Raw genomic sequence first — 27,556 nt, forward strand, 5'->3', positions numbered from 1 at the left:
GACGACTGACGTTGGGTGCGTGTGGAGCTATATCGCCGGATGCCTCGTTGCGCGCCGATGGAAGTATCCGTGGTGTTGAGGCTGGAAGGGGAGCGCTGCACCGATTGTGAGATGTGGATCGCGTTGGAATTGCATTGGAGAGCAGCAGGGCGCGTCAGAAAAATCAGGTCGGCGTTTCCCAACCCAGGTCCAGCTCCAAAAGGGCTTAGCGCGAAAGGCCCCACACAGGTACTGATAGCCTCACCGAACTCACCGAAATGCTACACCGAATTGACCGAGGTCAACAGTCACTCAAAGACAAGGAATTGCATCATAGGGCATCTGTTCTCGAAATGGAGCACTTTCAATATGTCTTTGTCAGTTCTTAAACAAAGTAATTGTACTTTGTCCAATGGAACGATGTCTTTGTGCAATTATCACAAGGCGACACAGTCCAATTGTTGCGATTCGCTGGAACCTGGGCACCAAGATTTGGGAGTGCTGGAAACTACATCATGGCGTTCGATAAATATTACAGACAAGTCCTCATAAAAAACAACATTTTTCATGATAGATGTAGCTACCCAAAGATTTCTGGACAACAGCAAACAAAAAGATTACAACACGACAACCAAAACTCGAGAGTATCCCTAAACAACAAACTTACAACAAGAAAACCAGGGAACTGAAGAAGATGGACAGGCTCCAGCGATCCAGTGGCAACCGGCAATTGAAGATCAGCTTTGTGCTTCAATTCCTCGTTCAACGTCCCGATAAGGAGTCATCGTCACTGGCAGCATGTCGGTCTCCAAACGCCAGCGTCGTAGACCGTATAATCTACGAAAGTGTAATCGAAGAAGAACGACAAGATCTAGTCCGAATCATTGCCAACGGTCTCCACCAGATAGATCTACCTACAGCAATCGGGACCACAGATGGTGCTGGAAACCATCAGTACCCTGATCCAGGTGTTTGGAATGTCTCGTTGGACGAGCAAGAGCTCAACATACTTGGGTCCCCCAGATGGCACCTCGCCCGTATTCGTTCTCCGCTAATGCCCATGATCCCGCAGACTTCGGCAATAATCATTTCGATTTGTTCCGCTCTCAAGGTCTCGAGGAACCTCACCATCGCCTTGAACGAGATTCCGCGCCTCCGCGTTGATGTCAAGCCCAAGGAGGGAGACTTCACCCTCCCAGAAGTCCGTCGTATCCTCAACTTTCTATGGTTCGCCTCACCTTGCCTGAATGAGCTACATGCGCCATACTGTGGGCCAGGCTCACTAGTTGCTCCTGGTCTTGAGTTTGCACGTATGTTCAGCACCGATCTGCACGCCTTCCTTTCTGATGCCGAATGGCGCGGTGAGCCCACCGAGGCGTTCTTCACCCGTGGTTTACCAACTGCTAACAAGGTCAACATGCTCGAACCACCATCTATCCGCGGGCTGGACATTGAAAACGAAGCTATCGTCCGCGTCAATACCGCCGAAAGCTTCAATGATATCATTAGTGGCACCGAAATCCACATCAGGGACTGGGAAGGTCGAGCAGGCATCTTCCCTGGCGCCAACGACTTTTCCAGACTCCTTGAAAAAGACCCTACGAAGAAAACCATTGGCTTTTCTCAGCACGCTGGCACATTGGACTCTGCCGCCATCGAGAACTGGATCAAGGTATGTCACGGCATCATCAACTTTTGCCTGAACGAAACTGAGGATCAAGTAGAACGTGTGGTTGGACAGCTGAAGCTACCCATCTCTACGTTTGGCTTCTCTGGTTCGTACACGACGACTCAATTTCTTGAAGATATTAACCTCCACGCACAAGCAGCATATTACGAACCTCTGGGCCGGAACCCATTCGTTCCGGAACTCGACAGCCACCGCCTTCGCAAACCCGCCATCAACCTCGAAGATGAAAAAGACTTGTCCCCGTACACCTTTGGCATCGAGTTCGAGTTCCTCGTTCCTTTCACCAACACCAAGTATACTGGCAAAGGCATCAAAGACCAGCGCTGGGTCTACGACCACTTCACCCCGTATGTCATCCCAAGTCCGAGCAAGCCCACTACACAGGACGAGCGCGATGAGCTGGCTGACCTGATGGATAAATACCTCGGCACTCAGCCCAAAGACGAGCGCGGCCAGGCCCACGATGAATCAGCGAAATATTTAGAGAGGCTGCTCTGCGACGCCGGCCACTTTGGCGCCACGTTCGACACCGTCTTTGACCTCCAAGACAAATTCGAGGGTGAGGTCTCGATCCCCGGGATACAGTCCGTTGCAGACGCCGCGGGCTGCCACCTCCACTTCTTCGAAGATGTCCTCGCGATGTTCCAGTGCTGGTACATTGAGAGAGATCCAAGCCTTTCAGACTGGGCTTCCGGTGAAAAGGGGTACGCTGGACACATCGGGATAGAAATGTCCAGTCCCATCTTGCGTGATTCGCCCAAAGATTTCGGCAAGATTGTCGACGTGTTGAAGATTCTCCGCGGCGGGCTTCGGCCGATGCTGGACATCAGTTGTGGCCTCCACGTTCACGTAGGTAGCGTTCGAGGCTTTTCACTGCGCAGCTTGAAGCGTATCGCCACCCTGATTATGATTGCTGATCCGATTCTATACACCCTCGTCCATCCGTCGAGGCAGTGGAATCCTATGACGGAGCCTCTACACCTCGAAGCGGCTGTCGCAAAGGCTGAGGATTTGCCCGACTACACCGCAGCGTTTGTATTCGAGGACGCAGGTGACAAGTCGAGAAGTAGCCCCCTCCAGGTAGGCATGGCCAATGTGCTCTTGGATCTAGAGGCCAATGTACCCATGAACGACTTGCCCCGAAAGCTACGCGGTCAGCTGGCCAAGCTCTGGGCTACGAATAGTTTCGCCGCCCTTCTAGCCCAGCTCGCCCCGTTCCGTGGGTGCAAAGGCGGTACCGCCTTTGGCGCGCTCAAGTGGGATTTTACGAAGCAGAGCAACGACCCGCGAGCGAAGGGAACCATCGAGTTCAGAATGCTCGAGGGCACGCTCGATCCGGTGTTGATTACGCACTGGACCAAGCTACTTCTCAGAATTGTGGAAAGAGGGGACGCCGCGACAACGAAGGAGTACTTCGAGACCCTTTCTATCCTCGCCAAGGAGCGAGGAAGTGCTGGCGAGAAGCTTGCTGCGTTGCTGGGTGCCCTTGGCCTCGAAAAGCACCTGCCGTTCTGGAGTAAGGTCCAACAGACGAATCAAGCTATGGACGTCGAGCTGGAAGAAAACGATTATGGAAGGAAAATCATGCCCGAGAATTGGGAGTTGCCCATATATCGAGAGACGGAAGGCAATAGGCAGGAGTTTGAACGCAGTTGGTTTGAGCGGAATGTCGTCAGAATCCCAGAGCTTGAAGAGGATGTTTGGGATAGGATCATAGATATTCTTTGAAATTATCGGAAGGTGGGGATAGATACCACCTGTAAGTCAATAGAGTGCTTCTTAACTGGTTGATAGATATATTGGAGAGCACATGAAGATGGACGTACCCAAATGCCACGTCCTAGTGATGCCTGTCTCTCCAGAGAGTTGGACGCCGCCTAGAAATTCCGCTGCCACAAGCAAACAGTTTAGATAGGCTGCCATACATGATCACACACAGTTTGCTGCTATCTAGATGAACGAAAAGAAGCACGCTGTTTCAAGTACTCTCACATGTGAGGAGTTGAGGGTAGCTCAACGTGGCCATTAAACTCCTTGGACCACCACACTTGAACCGTCTAACCCCCACCCCCCTCGCATAGCGTTACTCCTTCCTCCCAACTGTTGAAACTAGACTGTCCCTTCCGCAACCATTTCTTCATGCTCAGGATGAGGCGGTTCCCTCTAGGCAACAAAGGGAGGGCCGTGCGGTTGTGGGCTACACTGTGAGCATGGCCCACATAGCTCGAGGAAGAAGGAGCGTACAGGCAGGATGAAGAGGCCACATCAACAATGCGTGCGAAATAGTTGTTATTCGACTTTGCAATCGCGAGATATTATTATTGAACGTCGCCTGGGAGATGTTTCACAAGAGCCAAAAAGAGTCGGTGGTTGGGTGGTGTTGTGTATGTAGGGAGCGCCCGAAGATGTAAGCCACTTCGCCTAAGGCAAGGGCTCATCATCACGGCTCATGACAGCTCTCACGAAATGATACTCTGGAATCTCCTGGGACTACTCTATGATTGATGTGTTGCACAGGCATGAAAGCCTGCACGTTTGTGCAGGGTGTCTTTGTTGCTGACCACATCTGGGGATCACTTTGAGTGCATACGTAGTGCAACCATGCTCCTGCCCGCAAAGCTTGGCCTCACTGGGTTTCCACTCTTCCCAGATAGATTCCAATTGATTCGAATCACGTGCTTTTACTTCCTCGATATTTCAGGAGTTGTCAAGGGAGGAAGGGACGTTCTTGCAGCTTAGGTAGAGCAGTCGAGAGATCACGGCTCTCCTCCACTCTGGTCTAGCCTCTCATTTTCAGCTGTCGTGCTTCGGGGAAGATTCCGAGATGGCTTGTCATTTTGCTTCATCTAGATTAATTTACTGTCAGGTCAGCTCTCCATCATTGGTCTCTCCATGTTGTGTCGCCCACCCAGTTCTCCAAGTGTGCTCCAACGAAGATGTGCCAGTTTCCCCTGAAAGACTCTGGCTCCTGCGTTCAAGTCTGCTGGTATCACCACCATCGTGATGATCTCGGAATCTCTACCTGCCACCATGAACTGTTGCCATCAGAATTGCTCTGGACGGGAAGGATAGGCCGGTTGAAGGTATAGCTGCGATCCTGACACCAACTTGATTCCTTCCGAATTTTTATTGCCGCTAGAACGCCTTGGAATTCACATCTTGACGAAAAACTTGCTCAACGGAAGGTACATGATTTTTGGCTCCTTCCTCTGCCTATTGAGCCCTCCCTCCTGAGCCTTTATATAAACCCGCCTTCTCTCCCACCCACCACCCTCTCTTCTTCTTCCTCCCACACACACGCACACTTCAATCTCTCTTCTTCGTTGATACCCAACTTCAAAGACTGCGTCTTTATTTTGCACTTCAACTTTTCCATTCAACACTGTCTCTTTCAGGCTTCTCATTCACTTCACTTCACACACACACTTCACTTTCCAACTTCCCACACACACTACCCACAACAGTCAACATGATCAGCATCAAGACTGTCGTTACTGGCATTGCAGTCAGCCTCACTGCCGTCGGCATGGTCCATGCCTCTACCACCATTGCCAGTGGTGACGAGAACCGCGCGCTCTCCATGATCAACACTGCTCGTTCCGAGGCAGGTGCCCCTCCCATCCTTTGGGACAACAACCTCAAGGAGGACGCCGACACTTGGGCCCTTCTGCTCGCCAGACAGGGCTTCGTTGGCCGTGCTCCTGCTCATCAGCGTGATGGTGCGGGCGAGGTCGTCGCCTACTTCAGCTCCCTGTCTGAGGACAGCGTGCAGGTCACCAACCCTCTGGTCTCGGCTGTCAAGCTCTGGCTTAGCTTCAAGGACATGAACAATTTCCAGACCACTGTCGAGGACTACTACGAGACCCTCGGCACCACTGGTATGTCTTCGCCTCGTCTACTGACTTTCCTCGAGTTCGTCTGACCTTTTCCTACAGAGCAGCTCCTCTCTGACAAGGCTACTCACATTGGTTGCTCTACCCGCCTGGGCAAGAAGGGCCGCGCTGTCAACCCCCTCACTTCTTTCACAGTCTGCCGTGTCTACAAGGATGTCGAGTCAGTTGACCCTCCTTCCTTCTTCTTCTTCTTCCACCGTCCTCTCGCAGATGCTAACACTGGCTTGTTCCAGGCCCCCCGCCGTCATGGCTCGTCAGGACCTCAGCCCCGGCCCCTTCCAGGGCGACATCACCTTCTTCAACCCTGGTCTTGGCGCCTGTGGCTGGACTGACAACGACAACTCCATGATTGTTGCCCTCTCTCACATCAAGATGGGCTCCCAGTCCAACGGCAACCCGCTCTGTGGCAAGACCGTCCGCATTCAAGCCGAGGGCAAGTCTGTCGACGTCAAGGTGACTGACAAGTGCATGGGATGTGCCGTCAACGACATTGACGTCAGCCCTGCTGTCTTCAAGGCTCTTCTGGGTGACCTTGGCCGCGGTCGCGTCGGTGGTGTGACTTGGACTCTTGTCTAGGTCTAGCTTTCTATTCAACAACATTTCTCACAGCTCAACATGGATTGGGATTTCGGAAGGCACCTTGACTTTCATCAGGACTGCATATTTTGGGGGGAGATGAGGACATGGCATGGTTATACCGTCAGGGGACGAGTACCTTAGTCTAGATATCTCCGCAATGCAGCAATGAATCATTCGCACTTGTCTGTTCCCGGTGATGTTTGTCTGTCTTTCACTCCGGTATGGCTACCGCGGCTGACTGGCGTTAGTTATGAGGCTGCCATTCAGCTATCTAGCTACCATCTTACCTTACTTTGCCGATGAACGTCGAGACTTGTGGAAGCTTCATTGAACAATAGCTGCCCTGCTTAGCTGGACGCCCGATAGATAACCCGAATATTAGCATTGTCATCATCAACCTCTTTGTTGTCATGAATCGTGGTTATTGATTTCATCTATATACTTACTTTGGCCAGCGTATCTCCAGCCAAATCACCTACCATGACGCGTATATACACTCTTCCGACTACCCATTACCAAGAAGACCGACCACCCAAGTAGATATGCAAAAAAAGCAAGCAAGCCGCCCATCATCGAAGATCATAACTAGGCGTACACCATACTCAAACCACACACTACACAGCAACAGTATTCCGCTGCCGGATACTCTGCGACCTCAAAAACGAGATCTGCCCTCTCCGCACAGTCATATCCCCTCGCGGTGACCTCATGTCGTCCTTATCCTGCGACATACTCGGCGACAACTCAAGCGTATTACTCCCATACAGATCGCTCGCGGACGGAGCGGGCCGCTCATCCCGCCTCACAGACAGATAAAAGAAATCCCACCAGAAAGAATGCTCCAAATCCCTCGGCTTCCCATCAGCAGTCCAGTACCGCTCCTCCGACAACTCCCTCGACAGGTGCCGTCGGAAATAGCGGTCCTGGCTCACCCACCACGCGCGCCAGGCGACGAGGATACCGATCGTCAGAGGGATGACGGTGGCCCAGTAGACCCAGAAGAGGTGGCTCAGCACGGGGATGGGATCTTTCGGGTTCGTGGAGGTGCCGCCTCCGTTGTCGCTGCTGTCTGCGTCTTCGCCTGAGGCTTGCCAGTCGAACATGGACATGCCGAAGAGGGTGCCGAGGAACTCGCCGGGGAGGAAGACTGCTGTTATTACGGCGAGGGCTTTCATCGAGGAGGAGTCACGGGAGGAGGCGACGGCCATGCGGGCGTTGAGGACGTTGTCTTCTTGGGCCATTTTACTGTAGATCTGGGCAGTGTTAGCTTTGGGGGACACGGTGAGGATGTAATTCAGTGTCACTTACAATATAAATCTGGGCGCGGCACCGGGCCTCCGACATGCGTCGATCCGTCTCGAGACCCATACACATCCGCTGCAACCCCTCAAGATACTGCCGTATCTCATGCCAATGGTTCCCCAGCGGATCAGCCAGCGGATCCGGCGCTTTGGGCAGCGACCGCCTCCTCGTACTCGCAGACGACCTCGACGGCGGGCCCGTGGGCGGCTCGTCGGGCTGCACTTGCTGGTCCTGTTCATCCCTCTGATCGGCGTCCGTCTGTCGTACGTGGAAATCGTCGAGACGGATCTTGAGTTCCCCCGTCGACATGCGCTCCGCGAGCTCGTCGCCGGCCTGCAGCATCAGCTTGACCACCCTCTCCATCCAACGCACGGTGTCTAGCAGCTTGATCGACTCTTTAAGCACGTCGTGCGCGCTCTTCATCAGGTTCGCCATGCTCATCGGCCCGGCAATCTGTGGCGTCTTCTCGTCATGCGAGGCCGCGGCCGTGGACGAGGCGAAGGTCAGTCTGCGCATGAGCTTTGAGCGCTTCTCACGCTCCATTTCAAAGGCCTCGAAGCCGGCGATGGAGCTGACCTGCCACTCGAGGGCTTTGACGTGGTTGATGTTCTCCATGACGGCCTCTTCGGTGCGCATGAACTGGACTTGGAGGAGGACGACGGGGGTGATGAAGGGGTGGGCCCAGTGGGCGCGGCAGGCCTCGAGGCGCTGGTCGTATTCGTCTAGGTTCTCGAGGGAGTGCTGGCGCGGGTGGTAGGATTGGCGGACGAGGACGGAGGAGGTGCGGTTGCGGACGTCGTAGGTTAGGGACATGAAGTCGTAGGGGGTTCTTGGGTTTTTGGAGAAGGAGAGAATGAGGCCTGACAGTGTGTAAGTCATTTTTGGTTTCTGTGAGTGAGGCTGATGGTTGTCAGAGTGAATACTCACTCAGCTTGGAGCGGTCAAGGGACCAGAAGCGGGATTCGTTTGTGACGCGGCGGGAGTATTGGAGGGTGGCGGGGTGAAGATCCATTGCGTCGAGGTCTCTTGGGGTCATGGTGATGCTGTCTTCTCGGCGGTCAAAGGATTTGTTGCGGCGGAAGCAGATGCTGTTGATGTTATTCTCTGTCTGAGATGAAGTACTCAATAAGGTGGGTGGACTCACACTCGTCGAACCCGTCCATCTAAAACTAACTCTGGGTGCCGTGCCGGCTCTTGTGTGAAAATTCCCTACCAAGGCGTTAGTTTCTTGTATGATAGTCTCGATTGGGTCATATTAGGGAAAGCTCACATTATGGTCAACAGAGTATCCATGGCGAAAGGCTAGATTAAGCGTGTGGTGACCCGGCACCTCGTTCTTGTGCTGCATTTGGAAACTGATATCCTCGTCGTCCTCTAGCCCCGTCTTGGCGCCCGAGGGGATGCCATTGTCCTTCTTGAAGACGACGTACTCATCGTACTCGACCTTGGAGACGGCGTTGTCGTCCGAGACGAGGATGTCGTCGCGCAAGGCGAGGGTGTCGAAGCGGAACAGGTCGGACGAGTCGAGGCCTTGGTAGCGGGCCATCAGGGCGTTTGGGGGATGGTGGTGAGCCGGGTGGTGATTGACATGGCCAGGTCGTTGTTCGTGAGTAAGTTGTCGTCAATTGGTGAGCGAGCCTTTAATTGATGGTGAGTGAGGCTTATTCTGTAGGTGAATGAGGTGAGAGTCGGTGAGAATGAAAGTGAAAAGGGAAGTGAGTGAGATAATCATCCGCCTCAACCCCCCCCCCCCCCGGTCTTTCTCTCACTCATTGATGAGGAACATGGTTTTTTTCTCACTCCTTCCGCCGGCCAGACTACCTTGCCGATCTTGGCAGTTGGTCGCAGGCGGGTGGTTGGTGATTTTGGTGGGCCTCAATCGCGGGGGCGCTGTGCCGCTGATGTTGAGCTTTAAGGTAAGGTAGGCATGCCACAGGCAACGGGTTACAGCACCCGGAGCGACCCTTCGACGGCCGCCCCTCCCTGGAGCATGTGGTGCATTTGCCCCCCGTCCAGTGACATTCCTCGCTAAAGTTTGCCTCGCCTCAGCCACCACTCAATTCCCCAGACGGCCTCATTATGGGTCTTGGCGGGCGTTCCTTGGCGGGTCTGCTGCCCGAGGTCTCGCTGTAGTGGCTGCCGGGTAACATTTTCTGGCCTGAAGACTTGCGCCGGTTGTTACTCCAAACCAAACAGCTGCGTCATTTCTCCTTCAACTTCAAAGTAACCTTCTTCATCTCAGTTTCAAAATCATCGAGTAAACAAATAGAGTTTCGTTTGACCAAGATTCCCTTTGGCTAATCTAGAACAGTTGATGAGCGTCTCCCGAAACCATGGAACGGCAGGTCGGCACGACCCAACCACCCTAATAGCTTCATCCCCCGGCCAGTTCCTCCACCCATCGGACCCTGTCACCGCCGATTTCCCTCACCACCGGCGCCGATATCCGTCCTTTTCTCCACCGGCTCCTGTACCGGCCCCTGTGATTCTTCGGGTGAGGCCGGCTGAGGTTTCGGCGCGTCTTTGCGCAGCTTGAATCCGCCCCTCCATCCGATCCAGCTCTTCTCTCGTGGGCCTTTGAGCATGGTGATGATCAGTGACAACCCGATAAATCCAACTGTACAACATTAGCATACCGCAGCAATGACGAGACTCTGGCGAGAACACATACTTGAGGTGCCCGCGCTGTACTTCCATCCGCCCTGCGCGTATAATCTATTCCCCACCGCCGTGCCCGTCAACTGGCCGCAAAACACGCACACCATGTATGCCGTGTTCACTCTGTTCCTCGCCTTGGGGTTGATAGTGTAAATCGCAGTCCGGTTGGCAGTCTGCGCGGTCTGAATACCCATATCGATGCAAATCGCCTGGATCACAGGGCCGGCGACGGTAAAAGTACCCGTAAAAGCACCAATGATACACCCGATGAGAATGACCGTCTGCCCGAGCACAGAAGACAGCCACGGCACGTATCGGTCCATAATCAATCGTCCATACACCGGCCCACCGCAGATCGCCGCGATACCAATCAGCGAGAACAAGCCGATCGTGATGGACGGGTACTCATAGGGCGGCGAAGCCAACAAGAACGTCAACGTCGTCCAAAAGGACGTAAAGATGGAACTGATGAAGAATCCAATCAGACATGCTTGGACCAGTATCGGCTCCGTGAACAACATCGTCACAATCGTCCACAGCGCGCGGAAGTAATTCAGCCCGTCCGGGTTCGTCGAGGGGTAATCCGGCACGAAGAAGAAGAGCAGTACCAGCAGCAGGTTCTGCGCCCCGAACGAGAACCAGTAGATGTTGCGCCAGGAGGTGTAGTTCGCCACGATTCCCGACAGCAGACGTGCGATGAGCATGCCGAGCATGAGGCCGGAAGTCGTGATGGAGAGTGAGCTTGCTTTGCGTTCGGGGGGCGCCATGTCTGCCACGAGCGGGAGCATGAGTTGCGGTGTTACTGTCGTGGCGCCGACGATGAAGGATAGGCCTAGGAAGGCTTGGAAGGAGTTTGTTAGGCATAGGCCGAGCCACTGGAGGTGTTAGGATGATGCACTTCGCAAAAGGTCTTTGTATTGGGTGGCTCACCAGCATCGCTGTCACCCAGATGAGGCCTAGGATGAATGGCCGCCGGCGCAGCATGTCGCCCAGAGGGCAGATGAAGAGCAAGCCTGCTGCATAGCCGGCTTGCATCAGCGTCGCGACCGACGATGCCCTCTCGAAGCTGACGTTGAATGTCTCTGCGATTCTGTTGAGAACCGGTTGGTTGTAGTACAGGTTGGCGACGGTGAACGTTGCCGCCTGGATCGCTTAGCATCTCAATCCATCATGTGTGTATGATTGAAGGTAACTTACAACTGCAAACAGAAAGTTGAGGCCGAGAGTGAATTGAGGAGGATTCTTGGGATCATATCGCAACTTGCTCGGCGTCCAGGTCAGAAACCAAACTGTCGCGCCAACAACTCCTTTGCGACCGCTCTTCTCACCACCATCTCGATGCGATTCGCAGTCCGAATTCGAAGGCGATGGTGAAGGCGACCTCGTCTCGTTACCACCGCCCGTGGATACCCGCTTCTCGTCGTCGTCGCCGCCAAAGCCGCCATCCCGGACAGAGTTCGCGGCTGAATTCCGTATTACTTCCTGCGGCACGGAGGCTTCTTTTTCTTCCGCAGCAGCAGCAGCCACCGCCTCGCCAGGCCCTGCCGTTGCGCCTGCGCCTGCGCCTGTGGGCGTTGAGCCCATGTCCTTGTTGCTGGCGTCCGTGTCACCTCTGCTGCGTTCAACAGAGTTTCGCTTCTCCAACATTGGGACCCTTCTGTATTGAGACTCTGAGATCGCCCCGATTAAGCTTCTTTCTCTTCAAGTTGAAGGTATGCGACAAAGTGACAAAGTCAACAGTCTCCAGAGATTGTTTATCCGCTCGTTCGCGAAACCCTCTTAGCGTGCGGGAGTCCGTTGGGGCTAGTTGATTAGAAATGATGAAGTCATGGCGTTGAGTTGTCAATCTTTAAGAGTCGTTGCTTCTCTTTGCCCTTCAGAAAGTCCCACTAAACCTTCTGTATCCTTATTCTCAAAGCGCAAAGTCAATTCGAAGTTGTAAACTCCATGTTCTTCCCAACGGCGCATCGAAAAAGAGAAAAAGCCCGTCGGCAAACATGCTAAACAGCCCGGAACTTCGTCTATGACGCGCGACTCGTGGAGCGCTTAAAGCATTTACCGAGACTCGATTCCGGGGGATTGTCGCGGAGATAAGCGCTCCATTCGATGGCGCGAGACCGGGGCAGTGTCCTATCATCGTTGGCCTCAAGCTACTAAGACTCAAGTAAGCTTGTTCGGCCGGCACCGACTCGGCGTGGTGGGTTTGCTGCTGGGTGCAGCGGCTCCAGTACCGGGCTTGTTCCGATTTCCGGCTTTTTGAGACATGCGCCGGGCCGTTGGGAGTGTGGTTTTGATGGAGGTTGTCTGGCATGGGGCAAAAGATGTACGGTGGTCTTGGGGCAGAGGTGGGGGACATAATGCTCTGTGCAAGCTTTATAGAACTTGAAGGTTTGCAGTTTCTCCAAAACTCACATGAAGTCAAACCCAGAGAAGATGATTTACGTGAAAAAATGAAGGGAAAGAGCAAGAAATGAAGTAAAGATGGCAAAAACGCAAAAGAATTAGCACAACCTGGTTTCGATCCAGGGACCTCTGGGTTATGAGCCCAGCGCTCTACCCCTGAGCTATTGTGCTTGCTGATGTGAAATTTCCGGAAGTTTATTATATCTGTAGCTTAGCGCTCGGCCCGAGATCTTCCACCTCCAGGGACAGCCCGTGCTCATGTCCAACAAGCCCGTGTATTTCGCAGGTGCCTCGTCGTGAGGTGATGGTCATTTCCATCTGCCATAAGAAGCATCAGTAGAGTTGGTCTCTTTCCTGTAATCAGACGCAGTTCACTCTGCACCATCTTTCACGGATGATAGCTTCGCAGCATAGTGCCCCTGAAGGCACTGTCTGCGGCGATCCCTTGCTGTCTATCCCTCGTCATGTTGTGATTCAATACGTCGAGATGGCCGAAGAGTTCTGTTGTCAAAGAGCAAACGCATAGGTGGATTAACGGAACGCGAGGACTACAAGATAATAAGCTAGGCATTGTAAATATGATGACCTTGTCGTGCCAGTGTGTGGTTTTTTGGATTGCATTGGGATATGTCACATCTCATCGTGAGAAGCACTTGGTGTCAGAAACGCTTTGCTTTTCGTTCTACTACAACCCTCGCTATCTGCTTCGATAGCTTTGCTTTCTTCGTCCTGGCTCTGAGGGCTAAAGATACCCCCGCGACTGCTTCTCGCTCCATCCCCGGGAGCACTGTCTCAGAACGCAATGCCACCCTCCTGCCTAATCGCAAATGACAGAGGCCTTGATCAAGCGACTGCGCTTGTCATAGCTGTCGCCATCGGCGTTGCCAATCTTCATCAAACTGGGGGAAATGACGAACTTCACAATGCTCGAATCATCCAGATCCTTCTCGTAGACCTCAGCCTCATGCAAGTCCGGGTGGTAGTGAGTGACATCTCCAGTAGTGGATAACGTCTCGGTCCAATCGACGTAGAAATGGGCTCTGGACCTCATGAAGACTCGGTGTAGCTCGACTGCATCCTTGAAGATCTTTTCGAGATCTTTATATAGTTGGCTTTTCTGAGCCTTGTGACCAGAACGATCCCGGGGAATAAATCTGACGAGTCCCTGGTGCTCTGCATATATGACTTCTTGCATCTCGACCTCATCGACACCGATCATCCGATCGATCATGCGTCCAGAGGCTGCTTTCCACCTATGGATCTCCGATGGGTCTGCATTCGCTGCAGGATGAGCTATACGACACGGGGTATGTTAGTCCACTAAGGTAGTATGAGAGAACGATTTTTTTGGCTGGTTCACACCTAATAAATCGTGAAACAGGGCAGTGAAAAGCTTCCCTGGTCGACCAGCCCAGCTCTTTCCATAATTCTCCGGCCCATCGGATCCGAAGAAGTGGCGGATGACCGCGCGCCAAATGTATCCTTCTACCACGCTGTCTCTCAAATCTTCATTGTTGAGAAGCATGAAGTGTGCACATTCCATGTGACAAACGGCACAAGACTTCTCACTGTGGCCGTGTCGAAAGATGTCTTTTGCTCGAGGGCAGGCAGTGAGATACAATGCCGCGATGTTCTGGATGTTGTAGGCCATTCGTTTCCAACAAGATTTGATCGCGTCGTCCGACACCTTGTTCGAATTGGCGATTGCTTGATTGCTTGATTTCTGGGTCTCATATGAAATAATGCGCCCTTTGAGTCCGTGAATCTGTCCGTTAAGCTCCCGAATCTGATGCTGCATTGATCGTATGTCGCGATTGTAGGCCTCCTTCAAGCTGTCCAGCTTCATCTTGGTGTCGTCGACTTCTTTCTTGGCACTTGCTGCGAAGGCTTGGAGATTCGAGTTCTCCGTCATTTGTTCCTCCAGACGTTTTTCAAGACGAAAATTCTTGTCCCGGAGTCGCTGAGTCTCAGTAGTTTCTCGTAAAACACCGTCCGCGGTGAGACGGGGCCGCTTGGTCTGGCTCTGGAATTGAGCACTGGAGACGCTTTCATTTTGGGCCCGCCACTCTCGAGAAGGAACAGCCATATTTGTTCCTGTGAAATCTGTGAGATGCTGAGATTCCCTCTCGTAAAGATTCGGGGTTAAGTCTGGCGGAGTCTGACCATCTTGGTTTGGCTCGGGATGAAGTATGTTCCTTCCAATGACTGCGATGGCGTCGCGCTCGCGCCTACCGCCGCGAGGAAGATTCTCAGGGGGGGCCTCGCTCGGAATCTTCATGACGATGTCATCCTCCTGCTGAATTGCGAGCAAGATTTTAGTAAGTTTCGATGAGCGTCCTCGTTCTAGCTGACTTACTTCTTCAGACTTGACGTGCTTGCCGTAATCGAACCAGGGTGGCATGATCAGGGAGCCTCGTTCGAGAGTCGTGGAAGAGAAGGGTTACTGAGTATTCTTGTGGAGGAAAGATTTGATGAAACAATGGGGGAAATAGCAGTTTGGATTTCGCCCGGCTGCGTCCCTGATATAGACTCGCTTAGAAGAAAGTACGTCCTGGAATGTTCGGAGACGAAGACGAAATCGCTTGAGGGAGGTCAGTTAGGTGGTAGGAAGGAAGTTCCTCAGGTATTAATTCCAAGTGAAGAAGGTCAGGTAAGGTAGCCGGCATCGCACCTTCTTCAGACTTCAAGCAAGTGGGCCTTTAGTTCTGAGCGGTCATTCCAATTAAAAAAGGCGGGGTTATTGGAAAGCTTTCACACGAAATATCCTCTTTGTTGCCGTCAAACAAGACTGTCGTAAGAGGAAAATTTCAGATTGACCATAGGAAACTTCTGCACTCAAGGCAGGAACCTATCTCAACGCTTGCCTTCGCAGATCTCCCCAGCTTGCCTTCCTTAGAAAAGCAGGGAAGTCATCACGAACTTTCGCTTTTACCTCCCTTGATCGCTTCTTTCAAACAACACATCACAAGGACTTTCAATTTTACGTTTTGCCTTGCCCTCTTTCAAAACTTTCTCCTACGTCTTTCTAACTCGAGGTAGTAAGCAACAGCTCTCTCACGACAGCTGACCTTCCCCTTCAATTTCTTATACCTTCCCTGCCGCTTCACCTCTCATTTTACCTCTCACATCACTCCTTGACACATTCCTATCTAACCTATCGATAACTCTTCCCAGAAGCGAATTTTCCCCAGAGTAAACACCTGGCTGGACGTTCTTTCCCTGGCCGACACAAGGCTTTTTCTTAAAACTTCCCTCTCAGCCACCTCATCTTATCAGTCCCCGGAAACGAAGGCAAGCAATTCCGGCCTCAAGAATCTTGAGGGACAAAGTTATCATGGCAGACGACGAAAACGCAATAGTCATCGGCATTGACTTCGGCACGACGTAAGAACATGTTTCGTGGCATTCTGTTCATCGAGCGTCCTAGCTAATAATTCGCAGCTTCTCTGGAGTCAGTTGGGCATTCTCTGGTCAACCCAACGACATCGAGGTCATCACCAGATGGGAAACGGAGCTCAACTTTGCCTCGGACACCGAGAAGACGCCAACCACCGTTCTTTACGAAGGCACCCAAGGCGCCATCTCTTGGGGCCATGGAGTCTCAGTTGAAAAGAGCCCGGATGCAATGAAGTGGTTCAAGCTTCTCCTGATTGATGATGCTGACCTTCCCAAGAAACTCCGGACTTCTTCGCAACTTGCTACAGCTAGAAAGCTGGTGAGAGAAGCAAACAAAGACCCTGTTGAGGTGATCAGCAGTTATCTTCGACTTCTGTGGAATCATACCATTGAGTGCATTGGTATCTCTGCGGGAAATGATCTCATCAAGATGTGCAAGTTCCACGTTGTCATCACCTTGCCCGCTATCTGGCCAGACTATGCGAAGGCTCGAATGAAGCGAGCAGCCGAAAATGCCGGTCTTCTCAATAAACGCCTTGCTGGAGCGACCACATTGTCCTTCATTTCGGAGCCCGAGGCCGCAGCTCTGGCTACTTTGAAGGATCTCGCAGGACGACCAAACATCAAGGTATGATCTGTTGCTCCTTATGTAACAACGATTGGTAAGCTGATGGCACACCTAGGTGGGCGACTACTTCGTTGTTTGCGACGCTGGAGGAGGCACCGTCGATCTCATCAGTTACGAGATCCTCAAGTTGAAGCCGATGGTCGTTCGAGAAGCCATCAAGGGAGATGGCGACCTGTGTGGCGGCGTCTTTCTTGATGAGGCATTTGTTGAACTCCTCAAGAACAAGGTCACCCCTCAAGCTTGGAGTAATATCCCTAAGGATGATGCCGCGAGCATCCTCAATGGAGACTGGGAACACGGAATAAAGCAGCAATTCGACGGTCAAGTTCGCGACTGGCACATTAAGCTGCCTCCCGAGTGCATAGCCAAAGGAACACCTAATCGCGGCATCAAGCGGAAGAGAAACCTGGTTCTCAACTTGCAAGACCTCATCCCTGTGTTTGACCCGATTGTCACCAAGATTGCAGCACTCGTGCAAAAGCAGATCGATGGTGTTCGCTCCAAGTCGGGCAAGCTCCCTAAGGTAAGAAGATCTGCTCAACGTCTCCTTTGAGAATAGCTTTCTGACATACCGACAAAAAAGAACGTCATTCTAGTCGGAGGATTCGGCAGATGCCGCTACCTCCGTACTCATCTTCAACGCACCATTGACAAGAACATTGCGCTTCTTCAGTCTTCGGGTACCAAGCCGTGAGTTACTCGACTCTTCTCTTTGTACTCTTGCTAATCTGTTCAAGCTGGACCGCCATCTGTCGTGGTGCAGTAATCCAAGGTCTGGACCATTTAAACCTGTCTTCTGGACTTTCAATCAGCGTCAAGTCTAGAATCGCCCGAGCTAGCTATGGAATCAATTATAGGACGACCTTCGATCCCAAGATTCACAGCAAGAAGTCCAAGATCTGGTGCGAAGAACAGCAGGAATGGGAAGCAGGTCGCCAGATGGAGTGGTTTCTCGAACAGGTATGTTATCCCACTAAACAATGCAAACAGGCAATCGCCCTAACAATGCTATAAGGGTATGGATGTTTCCAGTACAGATCCCGTTCGGAAAGATTACCACCGGCTTTTCGAAACTGCGCCAAAGGAGATTTCAGTCACCTTATTCATCAGCACTGCTTGGCCTCCTCCAAAAGAGATGAACAGCCATGTCAAGAAGCTGTGCGACATCACTTTCAGCAAGAAACTCGACTTCGAGAATCTGCCACATTGGACCAATCCGTTGGGAAAGGTGTTCTACAACCTGACATACTTTGTCGACATGAGCTGCGCCGGTGCGAGCATTGACTTTACCATCATTCATAACGGCCAGAGCGTGGGAGCCAAGAACGTTTCGGTGACCTTTGAGTCTGAGGAAGACGACATTAAAGCGGGATCTAGCACCGCCTGAGCATCAACCTTTCGTAATGCCGAGACTGGGTTAGCAGGAAGGAATTGGGTACTTCTCTAGGGAGAAACGCCGGGGAAATATGGGAATGCACGTGAGTATCAATCATCCAGGAATCGTATGGAGCAAGCCCAGCTAGCATTTGCTCTCAGCTCGCTCCATAGAAACATAGACGTTGAACACATCAGGAACCTCAAGTCCGAAATCGTCGAATGCCGGGAATGTTGAAACAATGTAGTAACAGATAAGAGACAAGAAGAGGACTATAACTTTGTCTCTGAGTCCGTGAATCGTGATTACGCTGGTAGATCGTGTTCGCCACCTGAAGTCAGAGGATGTTTTGGTTAGCAAGGCATTCTGGCACCTCTTGGTATGTTTCCTGGACGTCTTACCTAGTGTCAAGAAAGACGCACCTTGACGTCTGTGGATTGCAGTGAGAGTGAGGCGTGTTTTAACGAAATGGGATCCTCCGTAATCGGGAAAGCCGGCCGCTTGGCTATCATATTACTCCATGCGCCGGAGTTTCATGTGCTTATCTCAGCCTCAACGAGTTGATAAGTTTCACTGAACCACGACATCGAGGCGTCCTAAATGGGAGGAAGCGCGTACACTGCGTTGGTCAACACATCAGAAAGACTGTGTATAATGCGCCAGACCGGGCCCAGCATCTTCCAAATCTACAACTATGGCGTTCCTTACCTGCAACCCGTCAGCTTGGGCTCCCGCAAGCTTATCAAAACCATCACCCGCTCGACTCGTCATCATGTCACGTCGGCAGAAATCCAATCAGGCAGCGGTGCGAGGGTGGTAAGGTTTGGATCTCCCAGATATCCGGGACGTTGGACCACCCTCATCCATGGCCTGTATGATGGGCTTTGTGTGCATGCTTCGTCAATGCTCAAGGGTTGGTGAGGTTGCGGTAAGCGCTGGCGCCGGTTCAAAGAGGCTGTTCTACGGACCGACTATCCGTGCGCCTCCGTGTAACCTGAGATGTCTTCTCAGCGGCATCAGTCGGAAGCTCAAAGGCGTGTATAGCTGGGGTCAAATGGATCGTTGTCGCCTGGGCTGTCTTTGCTGCAGCCTGCGATTCAACGCCAAACCCAGAGTTTGGCGGGTTAGCTGGTAAGCTCGCTCACTGCAAGAGCTGGCTTGATATGCTGCAGCTGTATACAGAGCTTACACGCTGACTCTGCTTTGAGATTTACGAGATCGCGGAAGCCATTGGTCCAGATGGCTCGAGTTCAGCTGACAGCTTGATGGCGTATGAGCCTGATAAAACGGTGGTCGAAGGAGGAGAGAGTCGGAATAGTATTTGAACGTTTGCGGATCCGGGAAACAATACAGAAGGCCACAGTATCTCACGCTCGACGGCTTCACACTCGTATCTTTCAAGTGCCAACCTTCGACAATTTGATAGCCAAGGCTGAGACCCTGCCCCAGACCGGATGACCGCTAGAGAAGGCAGACCAGCCCGATTCCTCATCGTCGGGCGTGCGCTGTGCGGTCTCGGCGGTATTGGTATGTATCTCGGGGTGATGGTCCTCATTGCTGCTACAACGACGACTCAGGACCGGCCTGCGTATCTTGCTAGCATTGGGATTACGTGGGGGCTATAAACTTTGCTTGGGCCGGTTGTGGGAGGTGCCTTTGCCGATTCGGATGCAATTTGGCGGCAAGTCAGCCTTCACCATGATCAATAGCCTCCTCAGTGACTGACACCTGAGAGCTGGGCTTTCTACATCAATGTACCCATCAGTAGCCTGGCCGCGCCAGTGTATCTCTTCATGCTGCCGTCTCCCGACCCTCAGCCTGGCGCGACCATTTTTCAGCGACTCGCCGAAATCGACTGGATCGAATCTCCGCTGATGCTAGGTGCCATCGTCTGCTTCACCATGGGCATCTCGTTCGGCGGCGTCTTGTATGAATGGGACTCTAGCTCCAAGATAGCGCCTTTCGTCGTCGCAGGCGTCCTCTTCATTGTCTTCCGCATCCAGCAAGCGTACTGTATTGGTACAATCAAGGAGCGGCGCATCTTTCCAGTCGAGCTCATCATCTCCCGCGAGTGCTACCGAACCATCATCCTCATGTTCTGCGTCACAGCCGCCGGAGGTTGCGCCATCTTCGTGCCGGTGTACTTCGTTCCCATCTTCTTCCAGTTCACGAGAGGTGACAGCGCCATCGACGCGGCTGTCCGCCTGCTTTCGTTCAGCCTGGTCATGGTTACCGTGGCCCTAACGTAGGGCGGCATGCTGTCCCATCTGTCCGGAAAGTTCGGGCTGTACATGCCATGGTTCACCGTCGGCGGCATCAATAGTGTCGTTGCTTCCACGTTGATGTACGTCGTCAAAACTGATACAAGCACAGCATGGATCTATGGTTGCTCGGCCATGCTCGGTGCCGGCGTCGGTACCTTCACGCAAGCGGGCTTCACGATTGCCCAGGCCAGCGTGCCGGCGCCCAAGGCTGCTGTTGCGTCCTCTCTGATTGCCTTGGCGCAGACGAGCGGTATCAATATCGCGCTGGCGATTAGTAACGCCGTACTTCCTAACAGAGCTGAGAAGCGGTTGACTGCGGTTCTCCCGGATACTGTCACGGAGGACCAGATTCATGCTGCGATTGCTGATGTCGGGACGGACTTTGTCACGACGCTGCTTCCGCGGATGTAGCAGGAGGTTCTCGAGGCTATCGTTGAATCTGCCATATATCTTGGTTATCACAGCCGGGGCACTTGTCTTGGTCTGCGGTGTGTTGATGAAGAGGGAACGCTTGTTGATGACGGCTCATGTAGGAGTTTGAGGATCTTGAGCAGATAATGAGGGAGGAATAAGAGTAACGAATATATACGAAGACATTGAATCTTGGTGAAGAGATCATAGATGGGGACATCATAATGTTAAAGCTGTCCGAATGGGCAAAGAGTCTGATGAGATGAGATCATGGAATGTGAGAAAACTGATGCTGGATGCAGGGCAACCAGTATTACTCTTCGTTTCCTCAGAAGTGACATGGTTCTTACTTGAAGTGTTCGAAGTCTCATCGCCACTGAAGGCATTGCCAGGCCGAGTGAAGGTAGCAGTGCTCAGGAATGAATGAGATGCACCATATAAGTAAGGCAAGGGATGAGTGAAAGGGATGAGTGAGATGGAGTGAGATGAAGAGTGAGGTGAGGTCGTCGCGGTGGAGCGTGCGCTCACTGGACGGGCCGTGCGGAGAAACGGGTCCCAGCGCGTCTTACCTAATGCGCTCAGAGACCCGCTATTTTAAAACAGAGCCACAGGGGGACTGCAGCTCCATGTTGCAGGACAGTTTCGCTCTAACCCGTTGCGGCCGGTCCATCCCTCGGTCGGAGGACGTCCAAAAGTTGACACCTCTTCGGAAACTCAACCACAGCTCTGAACCTCTCATCAAATCCCGGAGCTCCGTCGCGAACTCATCCAAATTCGCCATCTCCCCCTATTACCAACGACGACAGCAACGACAACAAAGAGACGCGCCGCCATAGATCTCGGCCCGCCAAACACAGCATGAGTTCATGAGAACAGGGTCCCATCGTGCCCTTGCTGCTGTCATTCGTCACAGCCCGCCATGGCCCTCCCTCTCGTGAGAGGCCATCCCGTCCGCGGACTCTGGATCGCGTTCCTTCCCCTCCTTTTCGCGGCTTCGGTATGCGCCTACACACCGCTCTCAGCAGCCGTGCTCAAGAACGTCACGGTATCCGAGGCCGACTTTGACATTCACAACGGCCCATTGCTGGCCCCCATTCTCATCCCCCGAGTGCCCGGCACGGATGGGCAGCTCAAAACTCAACAGCATTTTGTTGATTTCTTCACCAAGAACTTGCCGAAATGGAACATCCAATGGCAAAACTCAACGGATAAGACACCCGCCACGGGAAATACCGATATCCCGTTTCAGAATCTCATCATCAGGCGCGAACCACCATGGACGAAGCCTGGCCAGGCCAACTATCTCACCCTGGTGGCGCATTACGACAGCAAGATCGAACCCAAGGGCTTTATCGGCGCGACGGATAGTGCTGCGCCGTGCGCTATGCTTCTGCACGTTGCGAGGGCGCTGGATCCGATGATGACCCAGATGTACGATGAGATGGTGGCTCTTGGGGAGAATGGTGGCACAGTTCCCCAGGATATGGGGCTGCAGATTCTGCTTCTCGATGGAGAAGAAGCTTTCAAGTCCTGGACGGACACCGACTCGCTATATGGCGCCAGGTCAGTTAAGGTGTTACACAGCATAAGATCTCATCGCACTAACATCATGCCGCAGGTCCCTGGCTCTCGAATGGGAGAATACATTCAACCCCGCCATGTCTCATTACAAGAACCCCCTGGAGCAGATCAGCATGTTCGTGCTGCTCGATCTCCTTGGGTCAGCAGAGCCCAAGGTTCCTTCTTACTTTCAGTCAACCCACTGGGCCTACAAGGCCATGGCCGACATTGAGAAGCGCATGCGTGACCTCAACTTACTCGAGAGCAAGCCCAAGATGCCGTTCCTGTACGACATCAACAAGGTGAACAAGATGTTTGGACGTAGTGGCATCGGCGACGACCATGTCCCCTTCATGATGAAGGGCGTCAACATTCTGCATATGATTCCCTCGCCTTTCCCAGACGTATGGCACACCACGCAGGATGATGGGGAGCACCTCGATATGCCGACAGTGAGGGACTGGACGAAGATTGTGACGGCGTTTACGATGGAGTGGCTTGATGCGATGGAAATAATGCCCGAAGAGGCTCAGAGGTAGCATACCTAGAGGTTGAATTGTGGAAACTGAACTCTTTCTTTGTTCCTAATTATACCTGTTCACTGTTGATGTTTGCGCAACCAGATGCCACATGCTGGATTGGTTTTGTTTGGGGTGGGTTCTTCTCCCAGTACAACTTCCTTGTCGCTGCTGTGGTAAACGAAGCGAATGTTGAATCTCTATACGACCAGGAGTTCAGCCAGCAAGGTTCAAAGGAGAGAAAATGACCTCGATCTCTGTTCAGCAAACCAAAAGCTGCCAGATGCGTGCGCGAATGGCTGCAGTTTTCTCAATCTTTCTGGGTCTCTTTGCACAAGATGGATATAAGATAGCCTCAGGCCCTCCACTGTAGGCTGGACCAATGCATTATGCTGCTAGTTCTTTCTCAAGCACCGACTATTCTCAATTTTAGTAAGCGCTTCACCGCAGTATATTTGTAAGCTCAATAACTTGAAGATAGGGACAGAAACGGTTAATCTCCTTTTCTTCCAGGTCTGAGGCTCACGAACGAGAAGTTACTACACGAGTTCCACAGCCACATCAAATACGAGACCGATTTACATCTCTCCAGCAGACCATCAAGATGTGGGAGTTATTGAACGAGGATTTGTCGAAAGTTTCCAAGGTTAAGTTGGGAGGTGAAACTGGTGATTTCCGTTTGATCATGGCCAAACAGTTCCCTCGTTCTATCCCTTTGCCATGCGAACCAGACGATCCCAACGCAATGGAGAAGTTGCAATTGGAAATAATTGTTCAGTCTAAAATCATTACGCGCGAATCTGCTCTTCTCTCCAAAATGTTTCAAGACAGAAACCGGGACGAATTCCAAGGTAACACTGACAGAGGAGCCATGCGACTTGAAAAAGACCTTGTCGGCTCAATGCTGGTTCTCCTTGCAATCGTCCACGGAGACACCCAATACCTCGTTCAATCCAATCTCTCTACTTCGGAATTCATCAGTTTGCTGGAGCACGCAGAAAAATATGGCCTCTCACGACATTTGGTACCGCATCTCGGGGGATGGATGCCTAATGAGTCTGGAAGAAAACTGTTTGTATCTGGCGGCGATATTGTCAGGCTCGCGTGGGCTGCTCGAGAAATCGGCTCGGGAGACATCTACCGCGAGGAGATCATCAAGCTCGCCATCCTGATTCCATTGACGGGCGACCCCTCGCCAAATGTTGAACGAGACGATTATAACAAATTCTATGCCAAAATTTTAGGTGAGTAGCGCGCGTGTTCCAAATGTGGGGGAGTTGGAAGAAGAAACCTTCCCTGACAAAAACAGAGGATGCAGATAAGTTCCGCGATTATGCCATGCTGGCCATAAGAGAGCGGCTCCTTGAGCATCGAAACAACGCCTCAAATTCCCAAGGTTGTGTAGTCGCCTGGGCAACCGAAGAGGATCGCCAGAGATGCAACTCCATGATCACAGAATCCTGGAAAGAGGCTATCAACTCGGTCGGAGATGGATTCGATAGCTTCATCAAGGATGACCGGAAGAAGAACGAGCCGGTCAAGAGTTCAGAATACTCTGGTCACATTCTCAGGATTCTAGAAACAACGTGCGATACCATCTGGCACCACGAGTCTTGCAATCCTTTCAGAAAGATGCAGGAGATTTCGGGAGACAGCTTATGGCCACAGCTTGACGATACAGAAGCTGACGATACAGAAGCTTAGAATTCTTGCATCGAGCTGACACCACGGAACTGGGGGTTCAAAACAGAGGCTAAGCTGACGCAGGAAAAATGAGGAACCACTTCTTCCTCGAAGCTCAAAAGGTTTTCACCCAGAGCTCAGCATCGTATGGCCCGTAGGAACTCACAGGCTGTTCCCATCACGAAAGACTGGGAACTAATGACGAACTACAAGGATACGACCGTTTCTTGGTCTTTGCTTTCTTTCTAGCTGGTTTCGATGTGGTAGGAGGACTTGCGACTGAGATGAGGCCCACTGCTCTCAACTTCCCAAGTGTAATTATCTATATTCGAGGAACGACTTGACACCATAATCCCTTTTTTTTGGGGAAGTCAAATCCAAAGAGAAAGCGAAACATACCGCTCCAGTCTTGATATTGACTTGCTCTGCAGTGATGGCGCGAGGCTCGGTTGAAACTTCAGTGGGCATGCAACGCCACACGTATGTGTTCTACCATTGCAACTTCGAGCAAAGGCCAAAGCCATCCATCAGACCTTGTGGAATACAGGACTATGCTCATTCGAAAACCCAACTCTTAAAAAATAATGCTGGCATTAGATTGAAACGAAACTGAGCTGACCTTGGTAATCCATCAATGTCAAGACCCAAGGGCCAGGTGGTGCGCTAAGCTCCCGTCAAGTGACCCCAAAGATCATTCAAGTCCAACATCTCACAGGCGCTGTGAGACGTGCCCGGCCTGACCTAGGGCCGGGCAAACGCTGCTGGCCGCCGACGTCATCCTCACAAACCCGCCCATTGCCTTTGAGTTAATAGAAGCCAAATCCTGGGATCAATTCCTTTGTGGCAGGTTCCAAATTGCTGTTTTGACACAGTGCCTTTGTCACGAGAACGGTGGAACGAACGAATGTTTACCCTCATTACCTCCACGAGTAACACCGAGTCAAGGTACAAAGGAATGCTCCCCCCTGTCCCTTACACTACGGGCAGCCAACCAAAAGTTCTTTCCCGAAGATGTCGATTCAGGTCGCGCTCCGCATCCTCAGTAGAGAAACAAGAATATATAAAAGCCCGCATTTTTCTCCTGGATCTCAAACTCACCACCAATAGCTGCACAATACGTAACACATTACACCACAGAGACTTCGTAAGTCCTACGTCAGAACAGAGGGAGAAACGCGCGAATTCTAAAGCTCATAAGCGGGCAAAAGCTTCACAGCGTCATCAAGACAAGCCTTCGCCTTACAGAAATGACGTCTTCTAATACTAATAACTCGTTGGAGTCCGATATTGCAGAGCTGCTGCGTGTCCAAACTATTAACTTTTGCAACGATGATTCCGAGTCTCCCCGCTCCCTTCAAGTTGGTGGCAACCGTTCTCAAAACCCTAATATGGGGGTCACGGCCAAAGTCTCCTTGAAGATACTGGCGGAAGCTTCGAATGAGTTTGAGAAGCACGAGAATTCTTTCTCGAAATATACGGAACACTTATCGAAATGTCCTGTCGAATCGGTACTGATCCTCTTGGACATCGCCCACGGTACCGAATTACTCGTTCCAAACAAGGCCTCAATTCAGAAGAAAGGCTCTGAATTGAACAAAATCTCCGTTGCGAACCTCTGCGACCTAGTTGATAGAGCTGACGATCTTGGCCTGGCGCATCTCTTGGGCCCGTACCTAGAGCATTTGATGACTGCACAGTACAATAAAAACAAGCTTTCAGCAGTCTTTGTTGACATCGCTGCTTGGCTCGCCTGGAAGATTGGCGCGGGAATTTTGTATGACGAAATGATCGACCACCTGGCATTTATCTGCGAACTCGACGAGCTAGGCAATGTCCTAAGACCGGGTCCCAACGGGGAACCGATCTTTAAACATACCCTTCATGACACGCCAAAAGATAGTGACGAAGTTCCCGGTGAGCCTTCCGCATTTTGATCTTTAAACAGTCGAAGAATTTGATGGTCTAACGCAAAGCAGCCAACGTGGCTTTTGTCCGTGAAGAGAGACTGAAAGACGTGATCGGGCAGCTCAGGCACGCTGTATCGCTCGGCAATGGTAGCAAAGAATGCATCGCCAACGACGTATCAGAGAATGAGCGAGTTAAGTGCACTAACGCCATTCACGACTACATGACTCAAGAGTCCAGACTCAAGATCAGTCAGAAGCTTGATATCAATGGCCTGGACCAGGTCTTCCTAGGTGGAAATACTTCAACTTATAGGGGCAGCATCAAGGACTTGCGGCAGAGGTTGTTGGCGGTGAAATGCGAAGCCGCACACGAGACATGCGATCCCTTTAGTGAGATGAGAAAAGTGTTCCAAAAGGAACCAGGCTGGACTCCTCTTGAATTGGCTATGAAACGTCAGGAACATTTCAAGAAGCAAGCTGAAACCTTTAATTGGACGCTGAATTAGCGCGTTCATTCCCGATCTAGTAATCTGAGAAGTTCTTGGTCATCTATGATGGAGATAGGTCCTTACCAGGGAAGTATTAAAGCACCTCGCCTTATTTACTATGTATTGAAGCATCAAGTACGAGCAGTTGTTCGCGCGGAGCATTCAGACGAAGCATATGGCAAAGTTCGTCCATAAGTTTGTTGAAGAATGTACATATACTCCTAGAAATACAAGTTCTCTTGGTTCCAGTATAATCTTTGAGGTCTTTCGATTCTGAAGCGTGGTTGAAGAGCTGGCCATGAAGAGAGTTCAACTCTGATGATCCTGAGCTGTCATACTGGAAGGAAAAGGGCTTAGTGACATCGTTTCAATTCTTCGATGAAGATTTATCAAATTCCCCCAGATGAACTAAAGTATGGCGGTGCCCTTTATGTGATGCCCCGATATTACCGGAAACGAAACGCAGAATTATGCTGATAACGTACGAATCCAAAATTAGTATCATATTTTAAAACACACCGTACAATTGTGCCATTAAAATTCAGCAAGCCGAAGTCCAAATGCGCATCTCGGAAGCTTTTGCCCCAAAAGGTACCGGAAACGCTGTGATATTATAGGTACGTAGGACAGAGCCTAGTCAACACCCAGCGCCTTCGCACACCCAGATTCAGAGAGCTTAAGACCTTAGGCTTGGAGAACACTCCCAAGATAATAAACATCCACTCGAGTGAGGCTCGGTGCTGGATAAATATATAGAGGTACAGAGGTAGGTTGTGTGCTACGGGCCTGCTCATTGCTCCAAAAGATCGACCAAGTCGCAAG

General features: G+C 51.8%; 10 protein-coding genes across 10 annotated transcripts; 7 read left to right on the forward strand and 3 right to left on the reverse strand.

Moving 5' to 3' along the window:
- Positions 1 to 673: 673 nt before the first annotated feature.
- CABS01_02661 (uncharacterized protein) lies at positions 674 to 3,397 on the forward strand (the record flags this gene model as incomplete). The annotated part of the gene is made up of 1 exon (XM_060536039.1): positions 674 to 3,397. One exon carries the CDS (start codon positions 674 to 676, stop codon positions 3,395 to 3,397), a length of 2,724 nt encoding a protein of 907 aa, XP_060393951.1.
- Positions 3,398 to 5,138: 1,741 nt separating this feature from the next.
- CABS01_02662 (SCP-like extracellular protein) lies at positions 5,139 to 6,138 on the forward strand (the record flags this gene model as incomplete). Its single annotated transcript, XM_060536040.1, has 3 exons — positions 5,139 to 5,547; positions 5,605 to 5,722; positions 5,796 to 6,138. The coding sequence occupies 3 exons, from the start codon at positions 5,139 to 5,141 to the stop codon at positions 6,136 to 6,138; spliced, it is 870 nt and encodes a 289-aa protein (XP_060393952.1).
- Positions 6,139 to 6,755: 617 nt separating this feature from the next.
- On the reverse strand, positions 6,756 to 8,989 carry CABS01_02663 (uncharacterized protein; the record flags this gene model as incomplete). Its single annotated transcript, XM_060536041.1, has 5 exons — positions 6,756 to 7,394; positions 7,450 to 8,303; positions 8,371 to 8,531; positions 8,588 to 8,652; positions 8,714 to 8,989. The coding sequence occupies 5 exons, from the start codon at positions 8,987 to 8,989 to the stop codon at positions 6,756 to 6,758; spliced, it is 1,995 nt and encodes a 664-aa protein (XP_060393953.1).
- Positions 8,990 to 9,854: 865 nt separating this feature from the next.
- CABS01_02664 (major facilitator superfamily transporter) lies at positions 9,855 to 11,748 on the reverse strand (the record flags this gene model as incomplete). The annotated part of the gene is made up of 4 exons (XM_060536042.1): positions 9,855 to 10,060; positions 10,115 to 10,976; positions 11,032 to 11,244; positions 11,299 to 11,748. 4 exons carry the CDS (start codon positions 11,746 to 11,748, stop codon positions 9,855 to 9,857), a joined length of 1,731 nt encoding a protein of 576 aa, XP_060393954.1.
- Positions 11,749 to 13,321: 1,573 nt separating this feature from the next.
- On the reverse strand, positions 13,322 to 14,905 carry CABS01_02665 (uncharacterized protein; the record flags this gene model as incomplete). Its single annotated transcript, XM_060536043.1, has 3 exons — positions 13,322 to 13,797; positions 13,867 to 14,797; positions 14,861 to 14,905. The coding sequence occupies 3 exons, from the start codon at positions 14,903 to 14,905 to the stop codon at positions 13,322 to 13,324; spliced, it is 1,452 nt and encodes a 483-aa protein (XP_060393955.1).
- Positions 14,906 to 15,838: 933 nt separating this feature from the next.
- On the forward strand, positions 15,839 to 17,915 carry CABS01_02666 (uncharacterized protein; the record flags this gene model as incomplete). Its single annotated transcript, XM_060536044.1, has 6 exons — positions 15,839 to 15,888; positions 15,946 to 16,528; positions 16,584 to 17,051; positions 17,112 to 17,218; positions 17,266 to 17,488; positions 17,544 to 17,915. The coding sequence occupies 6 exons, from the start codon at positions 15,839 to 15,841 to the stop codon at positions 17,913 to 17,915; spliced, it is 1,803 nt and encodes a 600-aa protein (XP_060393956.1).
- Positions 17,916 to 19,357: 1,442 nt separating this feature from the next.
- On the forward strand, positions 19,358 to 20,578 carry CABS01_02667 (uncharacterized protein; the record flags this gene model as incomplete). The annotated part of the gene is made up of 3 exons (XM_060536045.1): positions 19,358 to 19,491; positions 19,639 to 20,101; positions 20,153 to 20,578. The coding sequence occupies 3 exons, from the start codon at positions 19,358 to 19,360 to the stop codon at positions 20,576 to 20,578; spliced, it is 1,023 nt and encodes a 340-aa protein (XP_060393957.1).
- Positions 20,579 to 21,497: 919 nt separating this feature from the next.
- On the forward strand, positions 21,498 to 22,677 carry CABS01_02668 (peptidase family M28; the record flags this gene model as incomplete). The annotated part of the gene is made up of 2 exons (XM_060536046.1): positions 21,498 to 22,141; positions 22,197 to 22,677. 2 exons carry the CDS (start codon positions 21,498 to 21,500, stop codon positions 22,675 to 22,677), a joined length of 1,125 nt encoding a protein of 374 aa, XP_060393958.1.
- Positions 22,678 to 23,260: 583 nt separating this feature from the next.
- Positions 23,261 to 24,360, forward strand: CABS01_02669 (uncharacterized protein; the record flags this gene model as incomplete). The annotated part of the gene is made up of 2 exons (XM_060536047.1): positions 23,261 to 23,900; positions 23,966 to 24,360. The coding sequence occupies 2 exons, from the start codon at positions 23,261 to 23,263 to the stop codon at positions 24,358 to 24,360; spliced, it is 1,035 nt and encodes a 344-aa protein (XP_060393959.1).
- Positions 24,361 to 25,586: 1,226 nt separating this feature from the next.
- CABS01_02670 (uncharacterized protein) lies at positions 25,587 to 26,752 on the forward strand (the record flags this gene model as incomplete). The annotated part of the gene is made up of 2 exons (XM_060536048.1): positions 25,587 to 26,253; positions 26,316 to 26,752. 2 exons carry the CDS (start codon positions 25,587 to 25,589, stop codon positions 26,750 to 26,752), a joined length of 1,104 nt encoding a protein of 367 aa, XP_060393960.1.
- Between the last annotated feature and the right edge of the window lie 804 nt (positions 26,753 to 27,556).

Source organism: Colletotrichum abscissum (genome assembly GCF_030869225.1).
Source record: "Colletotrichum abscissum strain IMI 504890 chromosome Unknown Scaffold_5.1, whole genome shotgun sequence".
Classification (NCBI taxonomy): domain Eukaryota; kingdom Fungi; phylum Ascomycota; class Sordariomycetes; order Glomerellales; family Glomerellaceae; genus Colletotrichum; species Colletotrichum abscissum.